This window comes from Nannobrachium achirus (genome assembly GCF_963921795.1).
Source record: "Nannobrachium achirus genome assembly, chromosome: 19".
Lineage (NCBI taxonomy): Eukaryota > Metazoa > Chordata > Actinopteri > Myctophiformes > Myctophidae > Nannobrachium > Nannobrachium achirus.
Window position 1 is genome coordinate 48,037,465 of NC_137826.1, and position 24,617 is coordinate 48,062,081.

The 24,617-nt window shown below is 43.1% G+C and overlaps 1 protein-coding gene across 1 annotated transcript in view; it reads left to right on the top strand.

The window, feature by feature from the left end:
* Positions 1–24,617, top strand: part of cux1a (cut-like homeobox 1a) — a gene marked incomplete at its 3' end in the record, with an annotated part of 345,673 nt that overhangs the window by 267,570 nt on the left and 53,486 nt on the right. Inside the window, exons 14-18 of the mRNA XM_080749517.1 lie at positions 5,275–5,323; positions 8,233–8,329; positions 18,744–18,868; positions 19,399–19,620; positions 20,728–21,211. Coding sequence (XP_080605643.1) covers positions 5,275–5,323; positions 8,233–8,329; positions 18,744–18,868; positions 19,399–19,620; positions 20,728–21,211 — 977 coding nt within the window. The remainder of the gene's footprint in view (positions 1–5,274; positions 5,324–8,232; positions 8,330–18,743; positions 18,869–19,398; positions 19,621–20,727; positions 21,212–24,617) is intronic.

Here is a 24,617-nt window from a genome sequence, read left to right on the forward strand (position 1 = left end):
ACAAACTAAACACTCAGCACAATTTTCAAGTACGTGTGTGGCGGAGAGAGTCGCAGCCCCAGCCTGAAGCCTCAAAAGTCTAGTATCTGCCCTCGTTCCATAGGGATATCCCTTTGGAGTAATGGTTAAGATATTGGACTTTCACGCGGGAGACCCGCGTTCGAGGCCAGGTGGGGAGGTTCGAATCACCTCCTTTACACATGTATTTACAATACATTTGCAGGTAGGCCTATATACGGTTAAAGTGATTAAACTGAAGCAAGACCAGGGGGCGTCCGGTGGCCTACTGGTCAAGGCGTATACCACAAAGGCACCGCCACATAGGCATGGTTGCCGCGGCGTCGCCGGTTTGATTCCCGATCCGGACGACGTTTACTGCATGTCACTCCCCATCTCTCTCCCCATTTCCTGTCAGTCTACTGGACCTCCCTTGGTCAAAAAAGGCATAAAAAGCAAAAAAAAAAACTGAAGCAAGACCAAATAAGCAAATACATTTTAGGGTTTCTGAACTGCCCACAGCCGTCCTATGAGACACGGTCCGAGTCGATTTTTTTTTTTGCTATTTTATCATGAACATTAGTGAGGATGTCGGTGACGTCATCCTTTAACACAACTGCTGCCCAAAAAATAAATACCTCTTTGTAGGGCTTCTCCGCCATGCCCGAGAACCCGAAGATTTAATAAGCTTTAATTAAAAAAAATGTTTTTATCGAAGCCGAACTAAAATAGGCCGGAACTAATGCTCCGGGATCGGTTTCTACACGAACACATTATGGAGCGGACCGATTAACATTGAGGCCGCAGACCGGTAGCGGATGGTCCGTCCTCTATTCCGGCCCGTTAGCTTTCTGTGTAAACACCACGGCTTACAGATGGAGAACGGATTGATACATTTTCAAAATTTCAACGGATTTGAGAAGCTGATGGAATACGCTAACACACGATGCATAGCAGTGTCCGATCGCGCACGACGGGAACTGGATTAGCGGCAGCCAGCAGTGAAAGACATAAAAAAATCTTCGGTTTCCTCGGCTGTATACAACTTTACAACCGATGAGTTAAAGTCGCTTGTAATAAGCAGACCTGGCAACTCGTCCTTTTATTTAGCCTTGCAGGAGCCAGACTGTGACTCCGGGTCCATGTGGTCCTGAGAGGTTAAAGTGAAAACTTGGCACCGGACCGGGCTCTGCAGTGCTCTTTTACGGATCGGGCCACTAATGCCATTCATGCTCCCCGGGCCAAGCCGGCCCTCGAGAACATCATAACCTTTCCATTTAGTCTTCAGATAGGGAGCAACTCGGAGGCTGCGCCTCATTGGTGGAGCCACGGCACTCCGCTTAATCTACTTAGTCCGGGAACGCGAATCTGTGTCACTTTAGATTTTAACCATTATTTTATGCTTTAACCATAAAAAATAGCAGATCTACAAGCTCACAGTGCGGCACTCGGTGCCGCGCTGTGAGCTTGTAGATCTGCTATTTTTTTTTAATCGTGAACAAATCGTGCAAGTCTTTGAATTCTTTGACCCGATTCTATAAAATGTCTTCTAAATCAGTCTTTTTCATATCAAGGACCCCCAATATTACATGTATTTGGCCACCGACCCCCATCTCAAAATATGTTGTTCCAGGGACCCCCCAGAAGCAAATATTTGAGTTACAAATGTTTGCTTTAAAAAAAAAAGAAAGAAAAAAAAAAAAAAAATAGCAGATCTACAAGCTCGCAGCGCGGCACTCGGTGCCGCGCTGTGAGCGTGTAGATCTGCTATTTTTCAATAGCTAAAGTATAAAATATGTCTAGGCCTAAATGAGTTAATGAGAGGGAGGTGTTTATTGGATAAAAAAGGCCATTGCATTCCACGCGGGTCCTTCCCCTCCCGTTGAAATTAGATCAAGCTGTTTGGAGGATAGAGATATCGAGTCAAAACATTGTTATGGGCACAAGTACAGAACCAGATGCTCCTCTCCTAAAATGTAAGTTGAAATTATTCACGGCGTACTGTAGTATCTGCCTTATCTGAACTGATGTGATTGAGTGTTTTTTTGCATTAACAGCTGTTGCGGCATCTTGCAGACATGCAAATTGACTGATCATGTTGACTAGATTAGATTAGTTGGCAGTAACTTTTTTAAATGAAGGTTCCTAACACTATATGTCACTTTTTGTGTGCGAGTAGAAGGTTTCTTTGACCGATCTTTATGGTAGAGCAGTGTTTCTCACAGGGGCATGGGTATGGCAGGGGTATGCAGCTGCCATACCCTGGGTCCAGGGGGGAAGATAAAAGTTAGTTCTGAATATGAATCCATGAATGTCTCTTTGTCTATCTGTGCTGGTTATTATGTTGTTAAATTACAGTAAAATAACTACAAATGCAAAATTTTACAAAATGGTCACTTTATACTTAGGTATATATAATTGTATATTATACGTGCTTCTTCTTAAAATAAATATATCATGCCTGTTGCTAAGGTATGGCAACATGACTGGTTCGCGCGCGTGCAAGACACCAGTCATGTTGCCATACCTTAGCTTTTTCTGAACTGACGCCACTGGTTTCTCAAATGGGGGTGTACCCCCAGGGGTACGCAGAGGTACTACAGGGGGGACTTGAAAGAACATGTAAAATGGAAACATTTGTTTTACTGTTATGTTTAATGATAAAACATTGACTAATGTATGTGAACGTGCTGCTCTGTATAGCTTTAAACCAAATTAAGTTTACACATTTTACTGTTACTGAATAGAAAACAGGCTACTTACTTTTATTTTCAAAATATTGACATAAAAACTGGACTTTTGACGTCAGTATTTTCTAGTCAAAATGTTGTTGACGAGGGTACTTGGATTCAGCTATCAGGAAAAGGGGGTACTGAAGCCCAAAAAGTTTGAGAACCACTGTGGTAGAGTATGTTAATACAATATAACTACAATCTGTATGGTAGAGTATGTTAATACAATATAACGTATACAATCTTTATGGTAGAGTATGTTAACGCAATATAACTTATACAATCTGTATGGTAGAGTATGTTAATACAATATAACTTATACAATCTGTATGGTAGAGTATGTTAATACAATATAACTTATACAATCTATATATTAGGAAAATATCTTTTTGCTCTCCCTTACTCCCTACTTCCGGTAATGCGTAATGCATGTTTGACTCCCAGAACAGCCCATGGCAGCTCCCATGGCAGCCATCATTTCTGTTTACATTTCAAGAAAACACGATATCTTTTGAATGCCTGAAGGGATTTCCAAGCAGATTTTTTGTTTGAAAGCTGTGAATGGCGTGCACATGTGTGGTGCATCATCTGTGCATTATCCATGCATGACCCGTGCACATCGCTCACATTAAAAGGTGCAATGGAAGACATTGAAGATTTGAATGCTTGGCAGCAAGCAGGTTAATACGAGTGCATCTGTATGGACAACATGGTTGTATTTGGTCATCCTGTTGTCTGACAAAATGCAATATCTCCCTTGAGCAAACAAGCATGCTCTGTTGGCTCAGCGGTAAACATTTGAACAGGAGACCCTGGTTCGAATCCCCTGGATTCGGACATTTACATCTTTAACCACATAGACCTATCGTGGGGGTGGGGGGGGGAGACATTAGCAATAGCTAATAGCAGCTCTGCAAGCTGAGGGAGCTTGTAGATCAGCTGTTTTGACAGAAGAGATTTGGTGTAGAGAGGGAAACGCTAGCTGACCTGGTACAGGGCCCTGGGGGACCCCCGGTCATATAAGGTCTGTGTCGGGTGGAAACCTCATAATGTCCAAAACAGTACTTTTCAGGATTCAAATTCAAAAGTAGCAAAAGTAGCAGATCTACAAGCTCAAAAGGCATCGCTTCACAGCGCGTTTCGAGCTTGTGGGTCTGCTACTTTTAATAGTTTGGTGTGATGCTGTAGCAGGCTATTAGTGTTGTATGATCCCATGTGTGGGTCACGGACCAATTTTTATGGGTCGCGACAAAAGTAAAAATACACATTTATTTTCCTTTCAAAAAATGAAATATAAAATTTTATTTTTTGAAAAATATATTATTTTAAGATTTTTTCTTTTCTTTTTTTTTCTTCACATTTTCAAACAAAGAAACAAACACATCCAAGGAATTCCATAAATGAAATATAATAGTGAAGAAGTAGTGAAAATTGCCGATCTACAAGCTCGAGGCGCCGTGTTGTGAGCTTTGTAGATCTGCTGTTTTCACTATAGTTTGCGTCGCGGTCAAACATCAGATTTCTTTTTTGGGTCATGAGCAAAATAGCTTGGGAACCACTGAATTAGGGTGTTTAATTTACACAAATAACACAAAAAGTTAGAATAGATAGAGATAAGAGGTTTCTTTCTGACAGCGAGGATAAACATCATACAGTGTAAGTGGTTAACGGCTGTTCTGTCATTTTGCGGATATCCTTAGCTGACCGTGTTGATAAAATAGGATTACTTGGCACTAAACTTTTTAAAAAGTGCTGCTTTTGCACACACATACCTGTGCTGCTGGTATACCTGGCAGAGTTTGTCTTTTTTTCCATTTATTTTCAGATCTAGACTTGAGAAAAAAAGACCCCAACAGTGGCCTCCTTTGTCCATTGTCCGGCGCGTCGGATGGTGACTTATCTTTGTCCCACCTAGAATCAAAGAGCCTAACCGAGTTAAGGTTGGCAGATAAGCTAATTGGGAGCCACAGCCAACGTCGCTGCCAGGGACTTAACAGCATGCACCAGGCCGCTGCCATGTCCGTCTCGCCGCTCATTTGGGAACCTGAGCTTGCATCGTAATATTTTTTAATTGGGAGTGTTTAGACGAGACATGAGTGAATGAAGCTGATTGAATCCTGCTCAGACCGCACGCCAAAGAGCTGTCTGGTGGCATCCGTGTTGCTCGCCCTGTTTTCCGACTCCAAATTTCCTTTTTCCCCCCCTTTTAAATGAAAGTTTTTTTCCCCACCACCCCCACGCCCCACCACCCTCTTTTTATAGATAATATCGTGGAGAATTGAGTTTGCATTAAAGAGATTACTGGATGACCCTTAATAAACGTTGCCAGCACTGATAGGGTCTAAGGATTTCATTGAATTATCAGATTTTAATGGTCTGGGCCTGTTGGAGACGAGGGCTCCTTTGTATTGAGTTAGAATGTTTTTCTTTGGCCGGAGTTGGCCAGGATCTAGAGAAGCACTCCCGTCTATTTACAGTAGCTTTAACCCAGTCTTGTGATCAACTCTTCTTTTTTCTCCTTCTCTCTCTCTCCCTCCACCAACAGTATCCGCAAGTCCATGGAGTTTGCTTCGACAAACTGCTCTTCGGCCCAGGTAAGGAGCACAAGCTGGCTGTGACTAGGCCTGGGGCGGTATCGACATTTTGTTACCGCGATTACCGTCTTCCCATTTACCGACGGTACTGCGGTAATTACCGCACCCCCGTATCTATTAATTAAGGTTCGGCGATAAGCCAAAATATTGCAATCATCTTCCCTAAAGTCGCCTCTCCACAGTGGAGAGGCGACACAGCCTGACCGCCCGAGTTATACTTCTCCGTACAGCACAGCGGGTATGGCTTTGAAAGGAGCAGATCTACAAGCTCACAACACATTGCATCCGCGACGCGTTCTGAGCTTTTAGATCTGCACTGTCGGGTTACCATAGTAACGTAGGCTAGCTAGTAGGCTTTTCAGACACAAACAGCTGTGTGAACAAACCAGAATAGGACGGGTAGTCAGATCGTGTACAGTGATTCTGTAAACTCACGTCACGTCGCAACTCTCAAATCCCAGTGATTGAGTGCTGCTATATACAGGTTTTAGTTACAAGACTTGACAGAAAAGGTTATAAAATCTCCGACGCGCCGCCGAACGGGCACAACGTGCGACGCGATGGAAAAAGTAAAATAGTTTCATTTTCGGTTTTAGTCCACGCGGCCCGCGCTCCGCCAGTAATCCGAATGAATAAAAAAAGATATGCCACAACACAAGGTATGTATTAACATCCTTGTGTCGTGTGGATTACAAAGAAAGTTTACGCTGCTCTGTACTCCTCTACGCAGGCAGCAGCAGTGACTGTCTGTGTCTCTGAGAGTGAGAGTGACGTATGTGGCTTCCAAACTGTGGTACACGGCCCAGAGCAGAGCGGCATGGAGCGCATGCGGTCCTCGCTTCTCCCCTGTTTTAAAACTCGCTTGTTTTCCAATAAAAAATAGACTTTTTTTTGTCTTTTTTTACCGCGGTAAGCACACTGACACCGCGGTAGACCTCGGTTTACCGCGGTACGGCGGTACGGCGGTACGGCGGTTACCGTGTCCAACCCTAGCTGTGACTATATAACACACACAACTCTCTCTCTCTCTGTCTCTGTCTTGGCCTGGATTCTCAGTAACCCCGCCGTGGCGTTATCAGTAGCATTAGGGACTTTAAGCTACGGCGGCTACGGCAGTCTGCAACGGTAAGAGACGAGGGATCAATGGTTGATAGATAAACCTGCCTGCTGTCGCAGCCGTTCCTACAACGACAGAGGCCACGTAGCGTCTACAATGTCTGCTGCATAGACGTGTCGCCATGGGAACCAAAGAGTTCAGTGAAAGGGGTGGGCTGCGCTGCCGGCGACGGCTGTTTGCTTAACGCATGTGACTGCTACGGCGATCGCGTCATAGCAGCTGTACTTCCACTTGGCGGAGCCGTCCTGAAAACCGTGCTGAAAACCGTGCTTGCTTAAAGTCCCTATTATGCCGTTGTGTTGACTACTAATGTACACTAACATCCACTCTGTTACTGTATGTTACCATGCTATAACGTTCAGTAGCATTATGCCGTTGTGTCTACTGCTACTGTAGCGTTATCAGTAGCATTACGCTGCTGTGTCGACTGCTACTGTAACATCCACTCTGTTACTGTACTGTACGTCAGGGGTTCCCAAACTTTTTTGTCTCAGGGCACCCCATGAATATTTTTTTTAATCTGAGGCACCCCTACATTATAATTTTCACTCCCAGCACCTTAAATTTATAGCATATCGTCGTTGTCGGGTGGAAACCTTGTATGTCCAAAACGGTTAGTTTTGTATTTAGGCGTTGTGAGCTTGTAGATCGGCTACTTTCAAATGGCCGAAACGTATAGGGCTGAAGGGGTTAATGTATGTTTTGTAATAATAAAAATCTGAAGTAAAAGTTTTCAAATCCATGTAGTGGAGCAAATGTTCAATATTTGGATCCAAGATGTAGTGGAGTAGAAGCTAAAGTATTGTAAATTGGAAATACTAAGGTAAAGTACAAATAACTCAAAAGTGTACTTAAGTGCAGTACTTTACTAAGTGATTTCACTTTTACAGTGTCAGTTTTCATGTACTGTAGGATCAAGGCGGGCCTTGGTGCATATAAAGCCTGCCCCCACTTGACCGTGATTGGAGGAAGGCCCAACTCTATCCTGATTGGAGGAAAACTTGTCACCCAAAAGTTTTTTAAACAGTTTTTTCTCCTCACAGGAGATAAGGCTCAAGTCCAAATAGGGCCCAAACACTCTATAGTAACTAGTACTATCAGAACATAACACTCTATAGTAACTAGTACTATCAGAACATAACACTCTATAGTAACTAGTACTAATCAGAACATAACACTCTATAGTAACTAGTACTATCAGAACATAACACTCTATAGTAACTAGTACTATCAGAACATAACACTCTATAGTAACTAGTACTATCAGAACATAACACTCTATAGTAACTAGTACTATCAGAACATAACACTCTATAGTAACTAGTATTAATCAGAACATAGCACTCTATAGTAACTAGTACTATCAGAACATAACACTCTATAGTAACTAGTACTATCAGAACATAACACTCTATAGTAACTAGTACTATCAGAACATAACACTCTATAGTAACTAGTACTATCAGAACATAACACTCTATAGTAACTAGTACTATCAGAACATAACACTCTATAGTAACTAGTACTAATCAGAACATAACACTCTATAGTAACTAGTACTATCAGAACATAACACTCTATAGTAACTAGTACTATCAGAACATAACACTCTATAGTAACTAGTACTATCAGAACATAACACTCTATAGTAACTAGTATTAATCAGAACATAGCACTCTATAGTAACTAGTACTATCAGAACATAGACCCATTTTGTTATTATTTGAATTAAATGAAATGACTTACCCTACCTTTAAGTAAATGTACTTGGTTACTCTCTATCGCCCTTCAGGACTCCAAGCCTGTGGACGTGCTACTATTGGAGAAGAGTCGCAGCTTGCAGTCAGAAAGGTCTTCCCTGAGACTGAACAACAGCGAGCTCAGCACTGGTGAGTGTCTGTCCTATACCATCAACCCCTCACCACTACTAAAGGTCTGGTCAATGACAAAGTCGTCAAAACACAGGTCAAATGATCTCCAAACTAAAAAGCAGCTATAATTTCAAGATATGAGTATTTGAATTGGCCAGTATAGCAATAGATTACAACAGAACTTCAGAAGATATTTCTTTAAAATGAAGCATGGATTGGCACACATACGTTCAGTGAAGGCAGTTCAGAACTTCAGGGAAACACCCCAAATATTGGTGTGTGCTGCGCACTGCGTGCATGCTGCGTTTCTAAAATCACATATTGGGACATGGTCTGAAAATAAATTTCAGTCTTGGGATTCTTTTTTTTTTTTTTTTTTTTTGGTGGCTTTAACCACCACTATGTCAATGCTTCTCAAACGTGTTTGATTTCAAGGACACGTTTATAATTCTGAGAGGGTACAAATGGAACCAACAGGAACCCACCTTGAGAACTGCTGCACTATACAAGCTGTACTCTAACATTTTATTGTGATCACAATGTTATGTTTAGTCCAATCTATACGGGAGAGTATGTTAAAACGACGTTACTTATACAAGTGGGGTGGTTGTCGGCTATTTGGTTTCCCCTGCTCTTCTAGAGTAACATTTGTAGATCCTGTGCCTAGGGTTAGACATGGCTTGGTTTTGGGTGTTCACAGAAGTTCTGGATCGCGGCTTTAACTCTTGAGAGTGTATGTTTGGTTTGTCAGTTTATTTGATCTCCATAAGTACAGATCGAGGGTACAAGAACATCCACACCAAGCTACCAGCGATGGAACAGATAGCAGTGTTGTCATGGCATGGCTGCATGCTATTTATCTCTGCTGATTGAGCCGTCTGCAGCGGCTCACAGACAGCCAGGGGCGTCACAAGGGCAGGGAAAAGTGTGGCTGAGTTACTAGGGCCCAAGGTGGAGGGGCCTTAAAGCAGAAATAAGCAGTTTTCTGCTGACATAAGCAGGAATCATGCAATTGCTTATTTAAAATTTAAATTTTTATTTTATTATATTCAGGCGGCTAACAATGTTCCCTAAAAAAAATCTAGTCTCTGTGGTGCTTCTAGGAGACGCAGTCTGCCTCCAAAACTATTATTTTATCTGTAAGAAGCTCTATCACTTGCAGCTCATTGGAGCATGAACCAGCCGACCGGGGCTAAAAGGATTGACAGACAGGTCAACCAATCTGAACAAGAACAAGAGGTGGTCCTGATTGGTCTGTTATTTTGGATGGGCACCCAGTTTAATCGACCAATGACAGAACTTCTCACAGATAAAAATTATAGTTTTGGAGGCAGATTGTAGCTCCAGGAAGTGTTACACACACAACATTTCTTTAGGAAGCATTGTTAGCCGCCGGAATAAAATAAAATAAAAATACAAATTTACAATAAGCAATTGCATGATTTCTGCTTATGTCAGCAGAAAACTGCTTATTTCTGCTTTAATTATTTTATACTTGCACTGCAAGCTTGTAGATCTGCTATTTTAGAAAAGTCGCGTAAATGTGTTCAGATCTTTGAATTATGTATTTTTTAAGCGAACATTTTGTAACTCAAATTTTGCTTCTGGGGGTGGTCCCTGGAACGAAATATTTTGAGACGGAGGTCTGTGGCCAAATACATATCATTTTGGGGGGTCCTTCTCATGAAAAAGTTTGCGCATCACTGACATAGAAAAAATATAGGTTTTTCAAAAAACCCTCAAAGACTTGCACACATTTTCACGATTTTTCAAAAATAGCAGATCCACAAGCTTGCAGCGCGGCACTCGGTGCAGCGCTGTGAGCTTGTATATCTGCTATTTTAGGGATCCCTGGCTAATACGACAAATATGCCTTAATACGTTATAATTGTCCTCTATAAATACAATGTAAAATTAAAAACACCTTAATTATTTTATTTCTTCTAGAAATAGCTAATCTTTCACTCAACAGGGGAAATGCCTCAAGCCTCATGTCGCAAGTTGATGATGTCATAAAAGTCATGTGTGATCTTTCCCTATGGAATTTATGGCATGCATGTGAAAATAAAAACAAACGTAATAATTCCTATGGTTAATATGAGCATCAAATCAATATTTCAAATGTGTTTTTTGCACATGCATGCCATAAATTCCATAGGGATAGATCACACATGACATTTATGACATCATCAACTTGTGACAGGTATTTCCCCTTTTGAGTGAAAGATTAGCTATTTCTAGAAGAAATACAATATTTAAGGTGTTTTTAATTTTACATTGTAGTTATAGAGGACAATTATAATGTATTAAGCCATATTTGTTGTATTAGCCAGGGATCCTTTTAAAGCACACAATAATGCGTAATAATGCATTCCCAGTCTAAATGGGTTAAACCCCCTCCCCCTATGAAGCAGTGAATCCTGGTACCCAGGGCCCAGGATTTGACACCCCTGGTGTGCATCATCACACGTCGTGTCGTGGCATGCAGAGTTATTCCAGCCACCCACGTGCAAACCCCCCGAAACGGTCTCTCCCTGCTAGAGGATGACATTTGACAGGAATTCCTGTGGGTCCCGTGGGATTCCTGCAGGACAGGAGTCAAATTTGTATTAATGCCAGGATCGGGACGGGACAGGAATGAAAATCAACAGGTGTGAGCAGGAGCGGGAATCATCCCAGACCAGTTCATCAAATCGCAGAAATAAATTGCACAGGAAAGTGAGGTCTTTGAGCTGCGAACATTATAGAATTATACATTATATAATAATAAACATGATATCAAATATAATATGGATCAAAATAGAAAAACATATGCACGATTTTTTTTTTTTTTTTTTTTCGGGAGCGGGATGTGAACGGGAGTGATTTTGACCAGGAGCGGGATGGGACCAGGAGTCATTGTACAGGAGTGGGACAGGTCAGGATTTATTTTTTTACTCTGGCCCAGGATTGGGATGGGACAGGACTTTTTCTGTGGGAGTGGGACGGGACAGGAGTGAAAATCCACTCCTGTGTCATCCACTACTCCCTGCCTTATAGCATGCCAATGGAACCAGAAAGAAATCTCTCTGTTCAGAAAAAAAAGAAGAGAAAAAAAAAAAGCAATCGGTTTATATAAGCCACAAGAAGACATAAGGGAACGTCGCTGTAAAATAAACTAACGTTGGCAAAAACTCAAATAACCGTTAACGCTTTGCCAAAAAAAGGTGCGAGAAGTCGCTGTCAAGATGATATCAAAGCGGGGAGCTCTGGCGGGTACTCTGTCTGCCAAGGGAGAGAGAGAAAAAAAGAAGTTGTACGCTGCTGCTGCCGCCTGCACTCGCAGCTCTTTTTAATGCCTCCGTCTGTGGAGCGGAGCGTTGCCTCATGGGGGATCCATTCAGACGGGAAGTCTGGCTGGCACACACAGGAAACGCTGCCAGCGTATCTCAGACAGCAGAAAGAGGAACTGTTGAACTCGCGAGGAGGAGGAGGAAAAAGACAATTACACTATGTCTTTTTTTTGCAGGGGGGAGAGAGACTATGAGAGAGAGAGAGAGAGAGAGAGAGAGAGAGAGAGAGAGAGAGAGAGAGAGAGAGAGAGAGAGAGAGAGAGAGAAAGACGCTCTCTTTTAAATATAGTCTCAACTCAAAAGAATACATGTCTCTGTCAGGTAGAAACCTCATAAGTCCAAAACTGGTACTTTTCAGGATTCAAAAGCAGCGGATCGGCAAGCTCAAGCTTTTTGAGGGATGCTGCATGTGTAGTCAAATGTGAAATGGTATGAAATAACCTTGCGCCGGGGTCTTCAACGTCTTCAGGCCAAGGAGTTGAGAGAGAGAGATGAGAGAGAGAGATGAGACCTTTTCAGAGATTCCATATTGTTTCATTGTTTGACAGCACGATCATCAGTTTTGGATTCATGTAAATTTGTGTTTTCAGATATTTAACCACTTGAACCGTCAATACTTAATAAACTTGACCTTTCACTCTGTACTTAGTCTGCTCTTTTCCCCCTCTACACAAAGCTCTTTCCTGAAAATAGCCGATCTACAAGCTCAGCTTGTAGATCTGCTATGTTTGGCTACAGTTCTCAGATTATGGACACTAGGGTTCAAGTTGTTAATATAAAAAGGATTGGAAGATTTGGAGGACCCCTGTAGTAACTCTGAGGACCCCCTAGGGGTCCCGGACCCCCTGGTGAAGACCCCTGCACTAGCGTTCTGTTTCCTGCTGTAAGCAGGGGTAAACGTTGCTCTAAGATAAACCATCAAAAACTAAACAGGACACTGAAAGCTGCTGCTGTTGGGCTTTTGAATGTTTGCTGCTCAGTGCCTCGGCTGAAGCAGGGCGTTGATTTAGAAGAGGAAAAAAACACACAAAAAGTTGAGGAATGGAGATAAGAGGTTTCTGCCCATGTACTGTTTCCGATCTGTCCGCCCATCGTCGGTTGAAGGAGGAAACACCGTTAGGAAACAGGAATGGAGCTTTGGCCCGCAATACGTAATGTAATGGAGCTTCTAGTGGCTCCACACTTCAGAGACAGACCTTGAAGACTGGGAGCGGGCCGAGAGCCACGCTGCGTTCCCTCCTCTTCCTGTCTGATCTGACACTGAATGAATGCTCGGCAGGAGTATGTGTGTGTGTGTGTACGTGCGTGCGTGCGTGCGTGCGTGCGTAATAACATGGTTTTATCTCCATTCATCTGACATAGACGGCTCATTTTATCTGACACCTTTGCAGTGGGGAAAATTACACTATACTGGAGGCATTTTTATATACTGGTATATCTGTGGCTGCTACTGCCTGGGTGTCTAAACCACATGAACCCCACCAGCAGGGGTTGGAGACACCTCTGCCGAGGGGATAATTACCCTACTGGAAGCATACATACTATCTGTGGCTGCTATACTGTCTGGTTGTAGAACATGTCTAAACCACATGGACCTCAGTGGCACTATTTTGGGGGGTGAACATCCAGCGATAAAATATAGTTCTACAAACTCTGCTATTTTCAGAGAAGAGATTTGCTGGTGGACTGTGGTCAATGAACCATTATCCTATATAGCTAGGGTTTAAGTGGTTTTAAATCTAAGCTACAACAACCCTAAGAAATATGTTTGAGGATCCTCTGATTTGCACGTATCTCCTAGTGCTTGTATATTCCCTAAAGTTTTCATCACGCATCATATTGTACTGTATACATGCAGAAAGAAAACACAAGGCTTGCATGAAGGCTTGCATGAATTATCTCATATAACACTGAATGATGACGGATAGAACACAGTACTATGCAGTAGATATAGTCAGGAAAAAAAGTAAAAACATACTGTAGGTAAATACAAAGACGGGTCAGGGGAGGGTAGGGCTGGGCTATGTTTGTTTTTACCAGTTGCGAACGGCTGCTGCCTGTAAGTGTTTTTTCAGAGCGATTTTAAAGGATGCTAGTGATCCACACTCCTTTAAGGCCTTCGGTAAGGCGTTCCATATTTTTGTGGTATAGCAGAAGAACGAGTTTGACCCTTTGTTTGAGTTGACTCTGGGTTGAACGTGATCTGTGGCGCTGCCTCTTGTGTTGTAATTATGGACATCCTTAATGTTTATAAAGTATTTTGCCAGGTACATGGGTATCTTAGTGGTGTAGTGTATCTTGTACACCAGGCCCATTGCAAGTTGCTGTACTCTGTCATCTACTCTGAGCCACCCCACTCTTAGCTGGTGAGTAGCGTGAGGTGAGTCTGATAGGGAAGGTTAAGCAGGACCCTAATTAGTTTGTTTTGGGCTGTTTGGAGCTTAGTTTTTAGGGCTTGTGGGGCGTCCCGATACCATACGTGGACTCCGTAGTCAAAGAGGGGCTGGACTATTGCACCATGAAAGCATAAAACTGACCTTTGCAAAGGGGCGAAGGCACTCTCATCTTTGCACAGACAAATGGACCAATGGCCTGATTGGCTGACTGCAGATCAATTGAACAATGAAGATGGAATTGTGAGAGAGAGAGAGATGGGAGAAAGAGACTTATTTACACGTTTAGAGCTACATTTCAAAAACTTTCCCCACACTTTTAGTCTTTCGTGCGACTTAATTAAGTGTAGAATGTGTCTTGAGCCCGGCCCTGTGCAGAGAGTGTGCAGACACTGTGAGGTCACAGCATGTTAATGAAGCCTCCAGTTTCCAGTGCACCGAGGCGCTGATCTTTTACCACTCAGTGCACTTGACCGCGTTGCAAAATGTCATCCTAATTGGCTCCGGGTCGGCCCCTCTGTCTGCCCTGTCCCCACTACCACCACTCAGGGAGCAAGTAGAAATACCCTCAGCTACCCTCTGTAACCTCTTATCTCCATATATAGAGTCTCGTTTCAACTCTTCTGTATTTACTGCTCTTTTCCTGAAAATGTCCTGCAAATGCACTTTTTTCCACAGATTTCTTCCCCTATTTTGCCTTTTTTGAAGCGGTGAAAGCCGCTTCCAAGGAGTGGCTTTGTGTGTCCCATGTGTGTCCCCCACGTCCATATATGGTCATCTCAGTCCAGAATGAACAGGTTTTATCCGTCCGTAAATGTGTGTCCCCCACGTCCATATATGGTCATTTCAGTCCAGAATGAACAGGTTTTATCTGTCCGTAAATGTGTGTCCCATGTGTGTCCCCCACGTCCATATATGGACATTTCAGTCCAGAATGAACAGGTTTTATCTGTCCCGTACGTCCAGAATATGTGTGTAGTGTCCGTCCCGGTCTGATGATTGGATGATTCAAAATGTCCAATACTTTGAGGATTGGTCAAGCTTCACATGACAATTCGGCCCTCCTGATAAAATCATTCATTCATTCAGAATTCTGAATTCTGAAGCTCTAGAACACATACCACTTCACTTCGAACCGAATGTATATGTTACAGTCAGTTTGGGTAACTCAGTTAGATTGTGGTAAGAGCGCTCGTTTTGTAGTTCACCACACACCAATCACCACCAGATGGCGACAACAGCCCATGCAACAGCCATTCACTAGTGTAGGCGCTGACGTCACTCGTTTGCGACTCTCTTTCCTTGTTTATTTACTAGCCTAGCTCGGCTGTGTTTAGCCATTAGCTTACTATGCCTAACTCTAACCCTAACCCTAACCTGATATGATATGATATGATGATATGATATGATATGATATAGTACTTTATTGTCAGTTCACACTGAAATTTGTCTTACGACAGAGCAGTCATGTATTCAAAACATATTTACAAACATTTGTAACACATTAAGGCATACGTGACACGCTGAGTCGCGGTGCAGCCCCTGTACCAGCGCACCAAATACCAAAGGCCACGGCGGAAGCTAGGGACTGAGTCTGTCGTTCTAAGTGCGACAGGGAGTTTATTCCACAGTTTGGGGGCCAGGAGGGCAAATTGTCTAGGACGAGTGGATTAATTGTCCCGTTTTTTTTTTTACAGAGGGTTCTGTCAGCATCCCTGTGTTGGCTGATCTGAGTGAACGGGTGGGGTTGTAGGGGTTGATCAGGCTTTGGAGGTATGGAGGTATACTTACCGATGATGTCGCTGGTAGGCAGGTGTCTGAACCGTCCACAGCCCTCCTCTGAGACACAGAGTGAGTAGACAGCAACGGTGCCTTGCCATCTTACATTAGTGAGGATAATTATGGACTATTTGAAGATAATGTTGAAAATGTGTGTGAACATTTATGTTCATGTTTTATGTAAATTACTTTGGACTGCCTTGTTGTTGAGATGTGTTTTCCATATTGTCGTTGTCGGGTGGAAACCCGACAACGACAATATGGAAAACACATCCAAAACCGTTTGTTTTGTATTTATCATTTTTAAAATGATTTAAACTAGTGAAAACAGCCGATCTACAAGCACACAACGCCGTGCTTGTAGATCAGCTGTTTTCACTACTTTTGTGCGACGGTCTTGTGTGATGAAGCAGTGATTTACTTTGTGAAATAATTTACACATTTGAAACTTGGAGATACAAGGTTTCTGCCCGACAGTGACAATATAAACCTGCCATGCCATTGTACACTAGGACCCATAAGGGTCCATTTACTCACCCACAGGGCGATGGTTATCAAAACAACATCTCACCAAATTATCTCCTGGATACTTTATTATTATTATTATTTATCCTTTCTGACGTGGTAAAGCCAAGGAACATACATTTATGTACAGCACAGTTTTCTACCTTGAAGCTTTGCTAATGAATATTTTTCATAACTTTGATGCCTTTCTGCCTGATCTTTTTGATTAGGTCAGCTTATGCAGTTTTTGGTATTTGGCTCACGGCCCCCCTGCAGTTAGGAAGAACTCCAAGGTCTTTGCATAATTCAAATTACAGAAGTGTGGGGGGAGGGAGAAATATAAATAAAATACTCTATTTCTGAGTGCACTTCTCAGATCGGCAGAGACGTGGCTCGGTGTGTGGAGAGAGCGCCTCTCTGTTGAATTGTCTAAAAATAGGAGAGGTTTTTAACACTGGTGGCTTGAAGGGGCCTTTGGATCCAGAGAGAGAGAGAGAGAGAGACAGACGGAGAGAGAGAGAGAGAGAGAGAGAGAGAGACACAGCGAATAAAGTGTTTTGGGCATCGCATACAAAGTAGATGAATCCCCTTCCAGACATGAAACTTCATCATGGCTCAATGTCAAGCGCAGCCAGGGGCCGCACACATGCACGCACGCACAAAAACACACACACACACACACACACACACACACACACACACACACACACACACACACACACACACACACACACACACACACACACACACACACACACACACACACACACACACACACACACACACTTCCTCAGTCCAACGCTGAATAAATAATGCTCAATAACCCTGTAGAGTTTGTCATGGTATTGCTTTCTGTGTTTCAAGGCAATAAAACAGAGGACTCCCCCCTCGTAAAAAGTGGGACTCTTAGTAGCACTGTATTGTGAATAAGCTTTGGACTAACATTAGTAGCACTGTATTGTGAATAAGCTTTGGACTAACATTAGTAGCACTGTATTGTGAATAAGCTTTGGACTAACATTAGTAGCACTGTATTGTGAATAAGCTTTGGACTAACATTAGTAGCACTGTATTGTGAATAAGCTTTGGACTAGCATTAGTAGCACTGTATTGTGAATAAGCTTTGGACTAGCATTAGTAGCACTGTATTGTGAATAAGCTTTGGACTAGCATTAGTAGCACTGTATTGTGAATAAGCTTTGGACTAACATTAGTAGCACTGTATTGTGAATAAGCTTTGGACTAACATTAGTAGCACTGTATTGTGAATAAGCTTTGGACTAACATTAGTAGCACTGTATTGTGAATAAGCTTTGGACTAACATTAGTAGCACTGTATTGTGAATAAGTTTTGGACTAACATTAGTAGCACTGTATTGTGAATAAGCTTTGGACTAGCATTAGTAGCACTGTATTGTGAATAAGCTTTGGACTAGCATTAGTAGCACTGTATTGTTTGTGAATAAGCTTTGGACTAACATTAGTAGCACTGTATTGTGAATAAGCTTTGGACTAACATTAGTAGCACTGTATTGTGAATAAGCTTTGGACTAACATTAGTAGCACTGTATTGTGAATAAGCTTTGGACTAACATTAGTAGCACTGTATTGTGAATAAGCTTTGGACTAGCATTAGTAGCACTGTATTGTGAATAAGCTTTGGACTAACATTAGTAGCACTGTATTGTGAATAAGCTTTGGACTAACATTAGTAGCACTGTATTGTGAATAAGCTTTGGACTAACATTAGTAGCACTGTATTGTGAATAAGCTTTGGACTAGCATTAGTAGCACTGTATTGTGAATAAGCTTTGGACTAACATTAGTAGCACTGTATTGTGAATAAGCTTTGGACTAGCATTAGTAGCACTGTATTGTGAATAAGCTTTGGACGAGCATTAGTAGATCTGTATTGTGAATAAGCTTTAGACTAACATTAGTAGCACTGTATTGTGAATAAGCTTTGGACTAACATTAGTAGCACTGTATTGTGAATAAGCTTTGGACTAACATTAGTAGCAGTGTATTGTGAATAAGCTTTGGACTAACATTAGTAGCACTGTATTGTGAATAAGCTTTGGACTAGCATTAGTAGCAGTGTATTGTGAATAAGCTTTGGACTAACATTAGTAGCAGTGTATTGTGAATAAGCTTTGGACTAACATTAGTAGCACTGTATTGTGAATAAGCTTTGGACTAGCATTAGTAGCAGTGTATTGTGAATAAGCTTTGGACTAACAGCTAGGCCTATTAGATCAGTGCTTCTCATCCTTACCAAATCCAGAACCTGTGAAATATGTGTCTCACTTAGTGGAAAACGAGCCACTATAGTAGCCTACTTCTCTGAGTTGAGCTGCTTGTTGTCCACGCAATATTTGACCTCTGTGTGTGTGTGTTTTTTTTCTTCCCTCTGTGACCTGGCAGGGGGTGCGTCGTCCAGGGAGAAGGTGAAGGAGTGCCAGCGTCTGTCTGCCACCCTGATGAGTGCCAACCTGCAGGGCTCCCCTCCCCCCACCTCCCAGCTGCTGCTGCGCACGGGGACCACCAAGGTAGGGCTGGGCGATAGGGTGATACATATCGTTGAGACCATACAATGTCTCCACGATATGCCTTTTCAGAGATATCGTATATATCGTGATACAATGAGGGAGAGCCTTATAAAAAAATCTGTTGAATTGTTAATACAGCTAGAGATTCATTGCAGAATTCATTTGAACCTGCATTTTGGTCTAAATCAGTAGTTCTCAAACTTTAAAATGTCAAGGTCTCCCCTTAACTCTGATGGAACTACAAATGGAACCAAATGGACCCTTGCGGGTCCATTTGGTTTCATTAGTATTCTGTCAGAGTTACATACTTGTAAGGGTCAATTTAGACCGTTCAAAAGGAACCCAGAGAGTCCCTGGACCCCAATTTGAGGACCACTGGTCTAAATGGTCTTAAACTCCTTTTTCCTTTAGTTTTTGTTACCATGTACTGTTAAGTAACTTGAAAACTAACCACTGAAAACCAACATGAAAAAGAATGGTGATACGATTGTGACATTGTATTTTTCCATATCGCCCACCCCTCCACCAAGGCCTCGTCCTCCTCCTCCTCCGAGGACACCGTCCCCATCGCCGCCACCGCCAACGGCACGCACCACTTCACCCCGTCCTCCGGCGTGGGCATCGTGGGCGGCCAGGACTTCTTCAGCCCGTCCTCGAGCGCCGCCTTCCCCCTGGCGGGCAAGCTGGCGCTCAACTCGCTTCTGCACCGGCAGCTGGTGCAGACCTTCTACTCCAAGGCGCTGCAGGACTCGGTCTGTCGTAGATTTGATGAAACCTTACTAGTATAGAATTTGAATTTCCACAAGGTAGAGTGAATATGAATACAATGTATTTATTAAACAACAAGTGAGAGAGCTCTCGATGGCAATGCGCATGCATAGTGTTCCTCCAGACTGTTAAGGGCTCTCCATACTTCGACCGAAACCGCCGTTTTCGGTCAAAAGGTCCTTTTCTATCATAAAATTATATCCCTCAGGACTTCTGAAAAGCATTGGACCGAACGAGAGTTCGGAAATTTGCACGTCGGAAAACACAACTCACCGAACATTTTGGTCGAAGTATGGAGAGGCCTTTAGGCCTGTCCCTTCTTATAAGAAACGGTGTCACAAGAATAGCTGAAGGTGTGTCTAGTAGACAGTAGTTGTGTTTCCATAAAGTTTATTCAAATTAGGAAGCAAAGTATTAGTCAAAAAACGAAAATGCGCATTTTGCCTGTTTCCATTCACTGATAAAATATGATTCTTGGAAGATAGTTCATGAAATAAGCAGTCGGACAGGCGTTATTTTTCCAGTCAAGTGAGACACATTATTGAACATGCACTCTAGCCCAGGACTCTTCAGCCTATAGATTTCATATATAAGATAAGAGAGAGAGAGAAGAAGAGAAGACGCTCCACTCCACAACCCCGCAACAGCATTGTGCACGATAACAGCTGATTATACAGAGCAAGCTCATCACAGCTCGTTGCAGATGCAATGTGAGCTTAGAAGTCTGTTGTTCTCGACCGTTCTGTGTACACGACGCCGCCACGGAACGGAGAATAATAATGACGAATAATTACGTTTTTTCGATAAAGCCTCAAAATCCACCTCCTCCAAGCGCTTAAATGTTTTTGCGAATAATGAAAGTTTATTCGAATTTTGAAGTGTTTCCATAAAAAGATTTATGCGAAAAAGCCTTAATGCACAACTAGTGTCTAAAGATACAGTTTGTTGTGAAGACCGGTGACGTAGGAGTAAGCATGGGGCAGCTGTCCTGCTATCAAGTTAGTCTTGTTGTGGAAAGTAACTTTAACTTGAGTGACAGATACACATACAGTAGCACATATATTGATATAATATATAAAATTCTACTACAGGTCTCGTCGGCGTCGGGCGGGCCGACCCTGCTCTTCTCCCCGGCCCACTACCAGCTCGCCCCCATGGCCAACTCGCTGTCCTCCCACCAGGCCTCCCTGCAGTCCCACGGCCAGCAGCAGGGGGCGTCGTCGTCCCCCGACGTCCTCAACGGCCTGGTGCCCTCGCCCAGTGGCGGCCTGGTGCCCTCGCCCAGCCAGTCGGAGGGCGGCGGCAGCGGCGGCGCCTCGGAGGGCGAGGACATGGACACGTCGGAGATCGCCCGGCACGTGAAGGAGCAGCTGATCAAGCACAACATCGGCCAGCGGATCTTCGGCCACTACGTGCTGGGCCTCTCGCAGGGCTCGGTCAGCGAGATCCTGGCGCGGCCCAAGCCCTGGAACAAGCTCACCATCCGCGGCAAGGAGCCCTTCCACAAGATGAGGCAGTTCCTGTCGGACGAGCAGAACATCCTGGCGCTGCGCAGCATCCAGGGCCGGCAGAGAGGTGAGAGGGTCATGACGGTGTTGGAGGAAACAAGGCCTCTGTTTGTCCAGACTGCACACGAAAACCTCTGTGTAGGCTTTACACCACACAAGAATGTAGTTACTGTAGAGCTACTCTGTTCACCTTGTCACTGATCAAAATAGAGTAACGAAGTCATGACGTGACTCGCTCATCCCCCGGTTCCAAGGAAGTAATTCTCTATGGAGAATAACATTGAGTCATCTTAAAATCGTCTCATATAAGCATTGTGGTCCAAAAATAAACAAACAGTCTTTGCGATCTTGTCTGCGAGGTGACTCTGTGTGGTTTATGATAATCAGTCACTCATATTTGATAAAGCCTGTTTCTAGCGAAAATGTGACTAATTCGGTGACAGTAACATTAGCGTTTTTTCACCATCAGTTGATTCTTCATATCCATATGCGCTGAGATCATTTGTTTATAATTGGAACACAGTTCTTATATGACGCGATATGAAATAGGTCTATGGGAATTCAGAATGGGGGAATATCATGGCTATGGGAACAATTGGGCATTTAACCACCTTTAAGACCCCAGGTTTGTTTTTTTCTTCTCCGATCTGTATCGAAAATAGTCAATCTACAAGCTCACAATGTGTTGCTTATAGATCAGCTATATTTTCGCTGAATGTTGGCCCTCAGAATAGGTTCGTTGGGGGGTGTCCCTATTACTTCATGTGGGTTAAGTCACGATGTGTAAGTTACTCAAGTGAAGCCTTTAAGCCCCAGTACACACCAATGATTCGCAACGAAACGACTTGCAATTTGCAGCCACTTCACAAATCCTAAAAGAAACTGGTGTTTGCTGCTGGACGGTCCACACCCAGACGCCGACAGACATGAGGAGCAGAGTTTAGCACTTTCCATAGCACAGTGTCAGCAACCTTTTTGAAATGAAGTGCCATGTTTTTATTTACTAGATCAGGGGTTCCCAAACTTTTTTGTCTCGGGGCACCCCATGAATATTTTTTTTAATCCGAGGCACCCCTACATTATAATTTTCACTCCCAGCACCTTATATTTATTCGCATATCGTCGTTGTCGGGTGGAAACCTTGTATGTCCAAAACCGTTAGTTTTGTATTTATCATCTATAAAACGTAAACTAGTGAAAACAGCAGATCTACAAGCACACATCGCGAGGCGTTGTGTGCTTGTAGATCGGCTGTTTTCACTAGTTTCGTGCGACAGTCTTGTATGATGAAGCAGGGCTTTGCTTTACCAAAAGACGTGCACATTTGAAACTTGGAGATACGAGGTTTCTGCCCAACAGTGACGATATTTTAGTGATTATGTTGCGAGGAAAACTTTGATATAATAGCCATTTTGGTTAGAACTGACTGAAAATAACTTTGTACTTCAAGTTTAAAATGATACTAAAGTGTCCAAATAAATTCTAAATATTATCAAATTACCGGCACCCTGGAATGCCGTCACGGCACCCCAGGGTGCCCCGTCACCCACTTTGAAAACCCCTGTTCTAGATAGTCGGTGTGCCATGTCAACATACATTTTAATGACACCCCATCAACATTCTGACATATTTTGGTTGTCAGGACATTGTTATAACGATCTCCCCGACTCCCTCCCCTGTCGAAGTTCCGAATTTTAATGAATATAGAATTATGTGCAGGATTTTAATTTGCTGCAAATTAGGCAAATAAATTGAACTGACTGTTTTTATTTTAAAATATAAATCCTCTCTATCACACTTATGGGCCACTTATGCCAGTGTGCCAGTGCCCTCTCCTGTGCCAATGTTGGCACCCGTGCCTAAGGCTGCCTAGTGCCTACCCCTGCCATAGCACTTCAACCCGTTATATTGTATATCGCCGCTGTCGCGTAGAAACCTCTTATCTCCATATTCTAATTTTGTGTTTTGTTTGTAAACTAACGCTGTATGTGATCATACAACAGCAGCGTCAAACAAAAGCATAAAATTCCAGCTGACAGAGACATGTATTGTAGATATCTTTAATAAAATATGAAATAACTCTCCTTCCCGTTCTCCCATTTGCTCGCTCTATTATACCGCCGTTGTGGATTTGCCAGCGACTTGGCACCGACATTCACCCACGATTTCCAATCAAAAACTTGACTTTGCTGAACAAAGCGTAGCATAGCGGCGGGTTATCGCGATTATTCAACTTCAGTGCATTCCAATGGGGAGTTCCAGTTGTTCGCAATTATGTATAATTACGGTTTCCTTAATGAGCAGATTTCAACAGGCTCCGCTCGAAGATTATCGGACAACCCACATTGGGTTTCTAGCCACGTCGTCCGAACAAAAAAGACGCTCTCTCGTATTGACCTGCCTTTGACGCGTATTCCATTCCGTGTCATTATCACCCCACGTCTGCTGCTGCACGCAGTGGCCCAGGAATCATTTCAATATTAAACAGACAAAAGGAAGCAAGCGTTTAGCAGCCAAGTCAAGCAGAATTGGCACCTCAGAGAGAGAGAGAGAGAGAGAGAGAGAGAGAGAGAGAGAGAGAGTGTGAGTGTGAGTGTGAGTGTGTGTGTGTGTGTGTGTGTGTGTGTGTGTGTGTGTGAGTGTGAGTGTGAGTGTGTGTGTGTGTGTGTTTGTGCGTGCGTGGCTCCCTGCCGGCTGCTATTGATTGTCAGCGGTAAGTGTGTTGTTGAGTTAGCGCGCGGGAGGTGAAGCTGCTCCCATCAGGAGGCCGATCGCTCATCATCGCTGTCACAGCGAGCCACGGCTCGTCTGTCCCCTCCGGTACATTTACTCAAAGTACTGTACTTCAGTAACTGTTTAAAGCAGTGGTTCTCAACCTGTGGGTCAGGACCCCCAGGGGGGTCCCCAAATTATTTTGGTGGGTCCCCAGATGATTAACTTAATGTGCAACATGTTTCTTTTTTCAGTCCACACTAAACAAACCAACATAAGGTTTTAAGTGTGTATATAGGGTATCTGCACATTTCTCATGTGACAATTTAAGGACTTTTAATACCTCTAAAATGACAAATTGTCAAATATTAGAGGCATATATTGTCAAAATAGCCGCTCACATGCTCACAACGCCTCGCAGAGCGAGGCGTTGTGAGCATGTAGATCTGCTATTTTCACAATAAAACCGTGTTATACAAAATGTAATTCCTGAACTCTTAGTGCTCGTCAGGGTGGGGGCGGGTCCCCAGTTCAAATATGATTATTTTGGGGGTCGCGGCCTGAAAAGGTTGGGAACCACTGGTTTAAAGGACAATTTAGTTTCTATAGTTTTAGTGATTTTACTGATTTCAGTGGGTGGGGGCATGCGTGCAAGTGAATAAATAATGTCTTTTAGACACAATAAGCCCATTCCCAAAGTGCACCACAATCCTTCGTGGGCAGATGTGACTTATGGGGGATACTGTAAATAATAATAATAA